General features: G+C 44.4%; 1 protein-coding gene across 1 annotated transcript in view; it reads left to right on the top strand.

Moving 5' to 3' along the window:
* TRIT1 (tRNA isopentenyltransferase 1) overlaps positions 1-11315 on the top strand; it is a 59093-nt gene extending 47778 nt beyond the window's left edge. The window contains exons 6-11 of the mRNA XM_049774831.1: positions 1590-1701; positions 3115-3227; positions 3455-3532; positions 7130-7239; positions 7884-8001; positions 10963-11315. Of these exons, the coding sequence (XP_049630788.1) occupies positions 1590-1701; positions 3115-3227; positions 3455-3532; positions 7130-7239; positions 7884-8001; positions 10963-11126 (695 nt within the window). The 3' untranslated portion in view covers positions 11127-11315. The remainder of the gene's footprint in view (positions 1-1589; positions 1702-3114; positions 3228-3454; positions 3533-7129; positions 7240-7883; positions 8002-10962) is intronic.
* The last annotated feature ends 231 nt before the right edge of the window (positions 11316-11546 follow it).

Below are 11546 nucleotides of genomic sequence, written 5' to 3' on the forward strand. Positions count from 1 at the left end.
CTCTTCTCCATCCTCTTTGTTTCATTTTTGGGCATAGGGGATAACACTCTTGGTGGTACCTGGAGGCAACCAGACTGTACTTAGCCATGACTGGGAAGTCTCACATACTAGGCATATATTCTTCTACTTGAGTCAAAGCCTTTCCCCAACAGTGCCAGATTTAAGGAGTTAAAAAAAAAAAAAAAAGTTAAATGCAGGAATAGAAATTGCTTTGGGTCTGAGAAGAGGGATGACGTGCATTCTCTAGGGACTCAGGAGCCCATTAGTAAAGTAGCCTAGGAGTCATCAGGTCAGGTTAGATGTGGAAGGATTTTTGATTGATTATTGTTTTGGTGCCACATTTGACTGCTCAGGTGACCATTTCATGCTAGAGATGGAACCTAGGACTCCTGCATGCAAAGTGTATGTTCCAGCCCATTGAGTTCTCTAACTGGCTAAGATGAGGTTTTCATGTGATTGGGCAGTTACAGTGTCCCAGGTTAAGAGCATGATCTCTGAGTCAGACCTCTGGACTTAGATTCCTGCTCTACTGTGTTCTGTGAGATGCTTTTGTTTTAGAGGGGTCTTCCCCAAACAGTGCTGGGGAGTCTGGGGCACTCCAGGTGTTTCAGCTGAATGGTTGAATATTTGGTTCCAGTGATAGGTGTGCTGCACTAGCTGCAGAGTTCTGGGAGCCACCAGAGCAGCTTGGCACCTTGAGGGATCATGAGGTACAGGTGCGGGAGAGATGTCTCAGCATGTAAGGCCTGTGCTTCAGCCCTTTGAACTGTCTCTCTGGCCTCAATCTATGTGAAGGGTTTTGGTGTGGGGGTGGGGAGGTGGTTGAATTTAGGAGCTATACCTGCTATTCTCAAAGTTACTCCTAGTTCTGTGCTCCTGGAGTCAAACGGGGTGGGGGGACCTAGATTGTACCTGGGGTTGGTCCTGTACAAGGCAAGTGCCTTACCCTTGTTCTATCTCTTCATGCCCTCTATGTGAGTTTTAAGGGAGATTAATGTAACTTCAATTTTTCTCTTCTATAAAGTTTAGATCATGATACTAGTACAAATCTTATAGTTTCATTGAGAATTGGGTGAAAGCCTGCTTCGTAAGCATGGGGTTATGAGTTCAGTTCCTGGTATTGTTCACATGAGCCAAGAGTGCTCCCTATAGCTCTCTGGGTCTTTCCTACCACTACACAACGCGGGAATTGTGCACTGTGAGGTGTATCTGAGCACTAGCTTCATGTATGTATATAATTGTATAATTTTATGCATCTCCTTAGGCACTAAAAATAATAAGCTTCAGTTTGACATTATATTAGAGATGCAGAGTCTTTTTTGGGGGGGTGGGTTTCGGCCACATCCGGTGATGCTCAGGGATTACACCTGGCTTGAGGGACCATATGGGATGCTGGGGGATCGAACCTCGATCCGTCCTAGGCTAGCGCGCAAGGCAGACGCCTTACCGCTTGTGCCACTGCTCCAGCCCCAAAATGCAGAGTCTTAAGTGATAATGTGAAATACAGTTTTGATCTCTGAATAATTAAACAAATCCTCTTTGTGGCACCGAGGTCAGTCTTGCTCACTGATGAGCTAATGTGATTCAAGTTCTAGATGAGCGCCTGGATAAAAGGGTGGATGAAATGGTGGCTGCTGGGCTTTTGGATGAACTCAGAGATTTCCACAGACGGTATAATCAGAAGAGAGTTTCAGAAAATAGGTGAGATTTTTAGTTTTGACTCTGACGTACTCTCCATCTCTTGCTTATGGTCAAAATAACATAGTATTAACTTTGGAATTACTTGTTTATTATTTGCCTTTGTCCTTTGGCAAGTTTTTTTTTTTTGAAAAAGGTTTGTATACTTGTTTTAGTTGAAGTTTGCTAATAAGATGGATTATTGTCCAGGAGTTAATATTATTTTTTCCTCTCAGGTGGTGTTCATAGGACTAGGGGCCATTCCTGCTGTTAATCTGACTGCTTGGGTTAGATGCTTAAATGCTAGGGCCTGACAATGCAGAATTGCTTGGGCCCTACAATGCAGAGTTACCCCAGTGGTGCTCTGGGGTCATGTGATGCTGGGGTTCAAACTCAGGTCCTGGCCAAGAGATAAGTAGAGGGGTTAAGGTGCTTGATTTGAACGTGGCCACTCCCAGTTTTGTCTTCAGCACCACATATTACTTCTGAGCACCACCAGGAATGACCTCTGAGCACTGCTGTGTGTTGTCCAGATTAATAAATCAATTTTAAAAAGCCCTAACTTAGGGTTCAGTGCTACTTAGTTAGCAGCTATCTCCCTGGCCACCCAGGATTTGATTTTTTTTGTTTGTTTGGTTTTGGTTTTTGGGTAACACCCGGCGGCGCTCAGGGGTTACTCCTGGCTCTATGCTCAGGTGTCACACCTGGCAGGTTTGGGGGACCATATGGGATGCCAGGATTCAAACCACCATCCTTCTGCATGCAAGGCAAATGCCTTACCTTCATGCTTCTCTCTGGCCCAGGATTTGATTTTCTTTCTTCTTTTTTTTTTTTTTTTTTTTCTTTTTTGGTTTTTCGGGCCACACCTGTTTGATGCTCAAGGCTTACTCCTGGCTAAGCGCTCAGAAATTGCCCCTGGCTTGGGGGGGACCATATGGGACGCCGGGGGATCGAACCACGGTAGTGATCTTTCCTTGGCTAGCACTTGCAAGGCAGACACCTTACCCTAGCGCCACCTCGCCGGCCCCTAGGATTTGATTTTCTTTTTTTTTTTTTTTTTTTTTTTTTTGTTTCTTTTTTTTTTTTGGGCCACACCCAGTAATGCTCAGGGATTACTCCTGGCTATGAGCTCAGAAGTCGCTTCTGGCTTGAGGGACCATATGGGACACCGGGGAATCGAACCGCAGTCTGTCCTAGGCTAGTGTGGGCAAGGCAGACACCTTACCTCTAGTGCCACCGCGCCCGGCCCCAGGATTTGATTTTCTAAGGAAGTAACCTGGCTCCTGGTGGGTGGTGAAATAGGGATTTTAAAGAGGTAGTGACTGCTAAGGATTTTAATATCTTTATCTGAGAGGAAATGCCTCAGCGAGATCACCCCAAGGCCCCTGCTAGCTCTCAGATGCAATGGCTCATCTGTTGATGCTCTCCTGTTCCCAGCCAGGACTATCAACATGGTATCTTCCAATCAATTGGCTTCAAGGAATTTCACGAGTACCTGATCACTGAGGGAAAGTGCACACCAGAGACTAGTAACCAGCTCCTAAAGAAAGGTGTGAATTTCTATCTATTCGTTGGCGACAGGCAGCACCCTGCTGGTATGATCTGAGACTAGAAGAGCCCCAGAGGACCTTCAGCTCCGAATTGAGCTTTTCATCTACTCAGTGTCCACAGTGTGCTTTGGTCACTGGTTTTTCAGTCTGTGGGGCTGGGAGGACCTGCCTTTGAGCAGGGTAAGAAGTACGTACTTACAGGTTCTTTTATCTTCTGTATCTTTTAGGCATTGAAACTCTCAAACAAGTGACTAAGAGATATGCCAGGAAACAGAACCAGTGGGTGAAAAACCGGTTTTTGGCCAGTAAGTCTCATGCTCTCCATATTTCTTAGTTTTTTTTGTTTTGTTTTGTTTTTTGTTTTTTTAACTTTATTGATTGATTGATTGGTTGGTTTTTGGACCACACCCAGAGAAGCTCAGGGGTTACTCCTGGCTCTGCACTCAGAAATCACCCCTGTCAGGCTGGGGACCCATATGGGAATCGAACCAGATCCTTCCCAGGTTGGCCGCTTGGTTGCCAGGCAAACGCCCTGCCACAGTGCTATCTCTCTGACCCCTAGTTTTGTGTGTGTGTGTGTGTGTGTGTGTTTGCTTTTTTAAAGAGAATATAGATATCCTTAGCTCTGCTGGATAATGAACTTGAGTTTCTGGTGCTTTTCTGAGATTTGGAAATTGACCAAAGGGAGGGTCTCTGTTGCATAAATGATTGTCCAGACATGTTTTCTTGTGATTTCTCTAAAAATAAATCTCTAGTCAGGAATCTTATAAGTCTTGAATATGTGATGCTGATTGCAAACAGTCAGCAGAATAAGAAAATCTGCAGATTTTATGCTTAGGATTGATTTTACTTTTGATTTGACCAGAGAGTAGCCTAGTTTTTCTATAGGAAGGTTTTCCTAATTCAGATGGTTCTTGGGAGATCCCATGGTAGCTCAGTGGGTTAGAGTACCTACATTGCAAATATGAGACTGAAAATCCAGTACTCCTTGCTACTACGAGGTGCTGCTGCTGTGTCAAGTACAATCCTAGCATCTCTCCCATTAGCTTCCACCCACATATCATCCAGGTTGTTGTGATAGTGGCAACTCAAGGCATGCAATTCCCTGTGAACACCACAGTTAAAAGGTGTACAAGCCCCATGTCCAATAGTTTGTGGGTTTTGTTTGTGTTTTAATGTTTTGGGGCAAAATCCAGTGATACTCAGGGGTTACTCCTGGCTCAACACTTAGGAATCATTCTTGGTGGTGCTTAGGGCATCCTATGGGATACCAGGAATCAAACCCAGGTCAGTTGCATGCAAAGCAAGCTCCCATCCTTTGTGCTATCTCTTCTACTCTGTTTTTTTTTTTTTTGTTTTTGTTTGTATTTCCTGTTTTGAAGCTACACCTAGTGATGCACACATGGCTTTCCACTCAGAGATCACACCCGTCAGGGCGATGGGGGCTTTATAAGATGGAAGGGATCAAGCCCAGGTCGACTGCATGGGAGGCAAATTCCCTATCCACCGTACCCACTCTGGCTTCTATACTCTGTTTCCACCCTCCTTTTACTTTTTTGGGTTAGGTTGTTGTTAATTTAGTTTTTTAACCATACCAGGCGATTCTCAGGGGTCACTCCTGGCTCTGCACTCAGGAATTAATCCTGGCGGGGCTTGGAGAACCATATGGGATCCTGGATTTTGAACCCAGATTGGCTGCTTGCGAGGCAAATGCCATACCTGCTATATTACTGTTCCGCCCTAGCATTTTGTCTTTTTTTTTTTTTTTTTTTTGGTTTTTGGGCCACACCCTGCGGTGCTCAGGGGTTACTCCTGGCTGTCTGCTCAGAAATAGCTCCTGGCAGGCACGGGGGACCATATGGGACACCGGGATTCGAACCAACCACCTTTGGTCCTGGATTGGCTGCTTGCAAGGCAAACACCGCTGTGCTATCTCCCCGGGCCCAGCATATTGTCTTTTGACTATACTTTACATTATAACTTTAGTTAGACAGCATTAGTTTGGGGCATTACATTAGAAATTGTGTAGTTATGAGCTGAAAAGAGATTAAATTAAAGGGGATTAAGCCCTAGTTTTATCTTGGGGGTCTTTCAGTCTTACTTTGCTTATTGTTTTCTGGGGATGGGAATTATGTCCAAGGTTCCATACATGTGGCATTTCTATAACATTAGCACAGACAGACCTACTCCTGGGTCTGGGCCTTGACCACCCACTCTGTTTTGCTGAAGTTTTTTCCTAGTCCTTGTCCTCTGCCAGAACTCTATAGTGCATTTTTGGTGCCAAAATAACACTTCGCCTTAGCCTGTTGCCTTTGGATGGCCTGTTAGAGAGCAGTCCTTATGTCTGCTGATCCTCCATACTACATACTTCTAATATTGCTTCTCTCTCCCCAGGACTAACAATCAGTCCGAAACAAAAGAAGTTTTTTTGTGATGATGTGAGACTCCCTCATCTCATCTCTGAGATGGGGGAGTGAGTGACACAGCACATCATATGTCCATTCCTTATTCCTTGTATGCCGGCACAGTCCTGGTGCTAGAGTGAAAGGCACAGCTGCCCTGGAAATCAGGAGCCATGTGTGATTGGCCAGAGTTGGTCTGCTTGAATATGGTTCTGGCGAGTCGCCAGAGGGACTTACCCACCCCATCTTGGTCTTGGACCCAAGCCAGAAATAGCAGCTGGGAGCCGAGAACTTGTTGAAAGGTGCTTAGACAGGGCACAGAAGCCCAACAAAGGACTTAGGGGCGGGGGGGAGGAAAATATAGAGTGGCCTGGAAACAGGTGCAGAGCTTAGCCACGGCCAGGTGTGCTGTGGATGCTGCCTGCACCTTCCTGGTCTCACCTTTCCGTGTGGTGGCAGGTGCAGCCCAGTCCAGTTTATGAAGAATCTTATTTGTGGTTGGCACATTCAAAAGGCCAGCACCTGCTAGCTGTTGGCATCCCAAAGACTTTGATGTTTTTGCCCATGAGGTGATGCTCTTTGCCTTTAGGCAACTGACTTTAACTGTAGATGACAATGTGGTATGTGCACAGACTGAGGAAATGCCATAGTCAGCTCTAGTGGATGAAATACTTAGAACTATATTCCTGGCTACCAGTAGTCTCATTTCCAGAAGTATTAATTAGGGGTGTTTTCTTGAATAGCACTATAGGACTGTTTCCTAAAAGAAGGGACTCAACTAATTAATCCCCAAGATTTTCTTCTAGTTCTCAGAATCAGTGACTTGACTGTTACGTCCCTGCCCATGCTGGTAGGATCTGTTAGTTTCATGAATGATTGTCTGAGACCCAGGTCTGCTCCTCAGAAGAGCTCTGAACTCTTACCACAGAGCAAAATCACTCTAAGATAGTACAGAACTTTGTACAGACACTCTGTGGCTGTCAGTTTTTTCTTCCTCCTGTGTTCTCTTTTCATTATAGCCTTTACAGTAGTCCCCAGAGCCATGTCTGTTCTGTTTTTCCAACTAACCTGGAACATCTTGTACCACTATGTCAAGATTCTACTACTAGATTTGTTAGGCCAGTTTAACTTTCTAGATTGGGGTGGGGGTGGGGGTTGTATGTTGTTATTTGGTTCATGTTTTTGGTTAGGTTGAATGGCATGGGCAGAATTATTAGTCCTTTGAGTTGTTTTTCCTTGAGAATTTTGGAGGCCTGGGAAATGTATTGAGTTTGGTTTGGTTTGGTTTGGTTTTGGGGTCACACCAGCAGCACTCAAGTTATTCTTGGCTCTATGCTCAGAAATTGCTCCTGGCAGGCTTGGGGGACCACATGGGATGCCGGGATTCGAACCACCGACCTTCTGCATGCAAGGCTAATGCCCTACCTCCATGCTATCTCTTTAGTTCCATGTATTGAGTTTTTGATTAGATTTCTTACAACTTTTCTTTGTCACCATCAGGACCTGGTCCCAATGTTCCCCCGGTATATGGCTTAGAAGTATCTGATGCTTCGAAATGGGAGGAGACTGTTCTTGAACCTGCTCTTGAAATCGTGCAAAGTTTTATCCAGGTGATTATTTGGCACATGACCGTTTTTATTCTTTTGGAGAATTCCTTTGCTTAGTAATCAAGCCTTTCGTAACCCCATGGGAGAGAGTAGAAGGGTTGACTGCTTTTACTTTGGAGCCCCAAAGCCTTCATTATTGCTTTTAAATTTAAGAAGATTGTTGCTGTAATTTTCAGAGACAAAAGAGGTGAGGACTGGAAGGTGCATCTCATGACATGAAGCTCACCACAAAGTGATGAGTGCTGTTAGAGAAATAACTACATTGAGAACTATCCTAACAATATGAATGAATGAGGGAAATAGAAAGCCTGTCTCGAGTACAGGCAGGAGTGGGGTGGGGAGGAGGGAGATTTGGGACATTGGTGGTGGGAATGTTGCACTGGTGAAGGGGGATGTTCTTTACATGACTGAAATCATACAACTACAATCATATTTGTAATCACGGTGTTTAAATAAAGATTAAAAAAATAATAATTTTTATTTTGACCAAAAAAAAGAAGAAGGTTGTTGCTAAAGGGTCGTTAGAGCCCATCTGCTCTCTGGGGTGAGATGATGAATCTGGAGAAGATACCATTCCCTTTAGTATCAGAGAATGCTGTTCAGTCTCTTCTCTGAATGCTGCTTCTCCATTCCCTTGTTCATTTTAGGGCCGCAAGCCTGAAGTCACACCAGTGAAAGTATCATGTACTGAAACAGAGAACAAGAGAAATCGCCATGTGTGTGAGCTGTGCGATCGGATCATCATTGGGGACCGAGAATGGGCAGGTAGACTGCAGCGTGGGGGCATGGGAAAAAGCTGTGAGGGTGGGTCACCTTGACTACATGAAAAAACATCAGGTCTGTGAGAGTTGAATGCTAATCTGCTTCTGCGTAAAGGGATGGCTCCATTTGTCCTACACCCCATGGTCGTTTCATGGACTCTCCCAAACTGGAGAACTATCTTTGCACAATTACTTCAAAGAAAAATCCATCTACCTTCTAGCTTTAGCTTCAGTGGATATTTTATACAGCCAGGTGTGCTTTGTACTTGGAGGTTAACTTTCTTGAGTTCCTTTGACTTCTGAGATCCTGCCGTATAGGAGTTTCTTGGTCTTTTATGTTTAGAAATCAGTGAGAGTGAGAGGATTGTACAGGAATCAGGCAGCTCACACAGGTGCTAAAGTAGCAGAAACAGCTGGAAAGGGGACAGGAAGTGCAGTTCTTCCTCGTTAGCAGTTTTCAAAAGGAGGGTCTCCTTTTACCTCTGAGGTAAAGCCTTGCAGAGATACAGAAACTGTCTGATATTAAGTGTTTAAGGGAAGCTGTGAAAGATGGTCAGACTTACGTAAAGAAGGTAGACAGGGGAATAACTTCTTTTTCAGGCTTTGCCCAGGCCTTTTGACTCTGGCCAGTTTTCTCTGCCAGATCACACTGCAGTCCTGTTGTCTCTGTGTCACTCAACTAAAGCCCAAAGGGCCTTACCTTGAAGGCACGACTTCCTATCAAATTACAAACTCATTCGTTTTAGGACTCAGTAGTTTACTCAGTGCCTGGAATCCTTCTGTTCAGAGGACTGCTGTGCACGGGATTCTCTTAGAAGTAGATTTTTCTCCCTATACCAATTAATAATATGATGAATTCTATTAGTTGGTAACTCTAGTAAAATGAAGTTCATTGTCAGAGACTGGGGATGGCTGTGATTGCCCAAGCAGCAGAAGAAGCCTCGATTGTTGCTGGTTTATAATGATGAAAGGGGAATAGAAAGAGAGTGTCTGATTGTTTTTTCTAAAGGAAACTTAGTGGTTCGATTTGTCGAATGTCCTTCGGGCTAGCCTTAGAGAAGCAACATTTGTGAGCTTTTGTGAACTGGGCTTGTGAGAGGCCTTCTATAGTGCCATCTGTCAGCTCCTTGCTCCCATCTCCTGCTGCTGGGGAGCGCCAGGCCAGAGCCTCTTTTTCTCCTTAGGCTCTAGTTATAGAACAAAGCTGACTTTTCCACCCAAGTAAACTTTTCTCTGACTTCTAACCTCTTCCTTATATATTACTGCTTCAAAGCTTTAAAAAATTGTTTTTTATGTATACGAGAGACTTTCTTTTAGTAATTGTCTCTTTAGGTGTTCCCAAATAAGATTTTCATCACATGGTTGAAGAGGGTGACTCTTGCCAGCTAGTTTTTCAAATGGTGTGTCTGTTGGACATATGGATGTCCCTGTATGGACAGGGAACAAGTTTGGAAAGGCAGCTTTGGGTACAGTTTGCCTGCATCAAAGCAGGACGTCTGGTCTATAATTCAGATGGGGGTTGGGACTTGTGGCTATTTATTTATTTATTTTTATTTTGGGCCACATCCGGCTATGCTCAGGGGTTATTCCTGGCTATCTGCTCAGGCTATCTGGCAGGCATGGAGGGACGCCAGGATTCAAACCAACCACCTTAGGTCCTGGGTCAGCTGCTTGCAAGGCAAATGCCACTGTGCTATCTCTCCGGCCCCCAACTTGTGGCTTTTTAGCTGTGTGATTTGTAATGTATCTGTAACAGGAAGTCCCATACTGGGAAATTGGGTATAGGTTCTTGACTGGGAAATGTTGCTTTTTTTTTTCTGGAGCAAGGTTAAGTCATAGAGTTTATCTCCTTTGTGTCCTTGGACAAACATGTAAGATCTCTTCAGTTTTTGCCTGTGTACAAGAACCTGAAAAGTACTGCCCTGCAAGACTATTAGGATTACTGATCTAAAGCCCCCAACACACTGTATTCGTTAAGTGTACACCCACTCTAGATTGCTAGCAAGATAGTGTAATTCTTCCCTTACAGGGGTCTCAAACTCAATTTACCTGGGGGCCGCAGGAGGCAAAGTCGGGGTGATCCTTGAGTGCAAAGTCAGTAGTAAGCCTTGAACATTGGGGGTGTGACCCAAACAACTAAAACAAAACAAAAGATTCCTCTAGGGCAGGGCCACAAAATGTTGTATGGAGGGCCGAAACGAGACCCCTGCAGTTTAAAAGGTTATTTAGGGGGCCAGAGCGGTGGTGCAAGCAGTAGGGCGTTTGCCTTGAGTGCAGACCACAGTTTGATCCCCCCAAGCCAGGAACACATAGCCAAGAGTAACTAACCCCTGAGCATCACCTGGTATGGCCCAAAAACAAAAACGGAAAAAAGGTTACTTAAGGGTGGGGGCATAAACTACAGTGGGCAGAGCATTTGCCTTGCAGGAGGGATATCTGAGTTGGGTATGGCCCAAAAATAAAAAAAAGATTATTCATGGGCTGGAGCAACAATACAATGGGGAGGGCATTTGCCTTGCTTGCAGCCACCTGGGTTCTATCCCTGCCATCTCTTATGGTCCTCCTCAAGCACAACCAGAAGTTAGCCCTGAGCATAGCCAGTCATGGCCCCCGAATAAACAGAATAAAAGAACGTTAAGCTGCTATATCAGTTCATGAGTTGATCCTATTATTGTTAAAGGATGTGGGAGCCAGGACATAGTACAGAGGTCAGGGCACATGTCAATGCAACAGACCTTGTTTCAGTCCCTAGCACTATAGCCCCAAGCATCATAGAGCTTGTATCACTGGAAGTAGCTCCCAGGCCCCCTGAGCACCTCTCAGGAGTTCTTTCCTTCTCATCACCTTCTCCTAAAAGAGAAAGATTATAAATTATAAAGTTAATTGTTTCTAGGATTAATTATAGAAATTTTAATGAGATATTTGTTTTTTCTTTTGTTTTGTTCGTTTGTTTATCTTGTCTTAGCACATATAAAGTCCAAATCCCACTTGTACCAACAGAAGAAAAGAAGAAAACTGGACTCAGATGTTGTTCATGCCATAAAAACGATTTCCCCAAACTCTGACAAAGAGCTTCAGGAGAAGAGATCCCCAGGGCTGAATAATGAAGAACTGAAAGCCACTGTGTAAGAGACAAGTGCAGGCCATGGTGCAGGATCCAGTTCAGGCAAGGGATGTTTCTCATTCTGAGCTGAGGAGAGCTGCCCAGAAGAAATGCTGTGCTGCTGAAGTTTGTGTTCTCCGACTTGGAGATAGCAAGCGTGATCAACTCCTTACGTTGCTGACCAATAATGAGTTTAGGAATGGATTTTTTTATTTTTTTTTTTATCTTAAAGATGCTTGGTTTGGTTTTGGTCTTTAGGCCCATACCCTGTCGGTGCTTGAAACTTTTCCAAACTCTGTGCTCCCACATCCCTCTGGGGACCCGTACAGTACCTAAAATTTGACTCAGCCCCTTAAACTATCTGTTGGGCCTAAAATAAGCACATAGCACTTTTTTACACTTAAGGATCTATCTTTTTTGGGGGGGGGGGGGATGAATACCATAAT

Source organism: Suncus etruscus, chromosome 6, assembly GCF_024139225.1.
Source record: "Suncus etruscus isolate mSunEtr1 chromosome 6, mSunEtr1.pri.cur, whole genome shotgun sequence".
NCBI classification, from domain to species: domain Eukaryota; kingdom Metazoa; phylum Chordata; class Mammalia; order Eulipotyphla; family Soricidae; genus Suncus; species Suncus etruscus.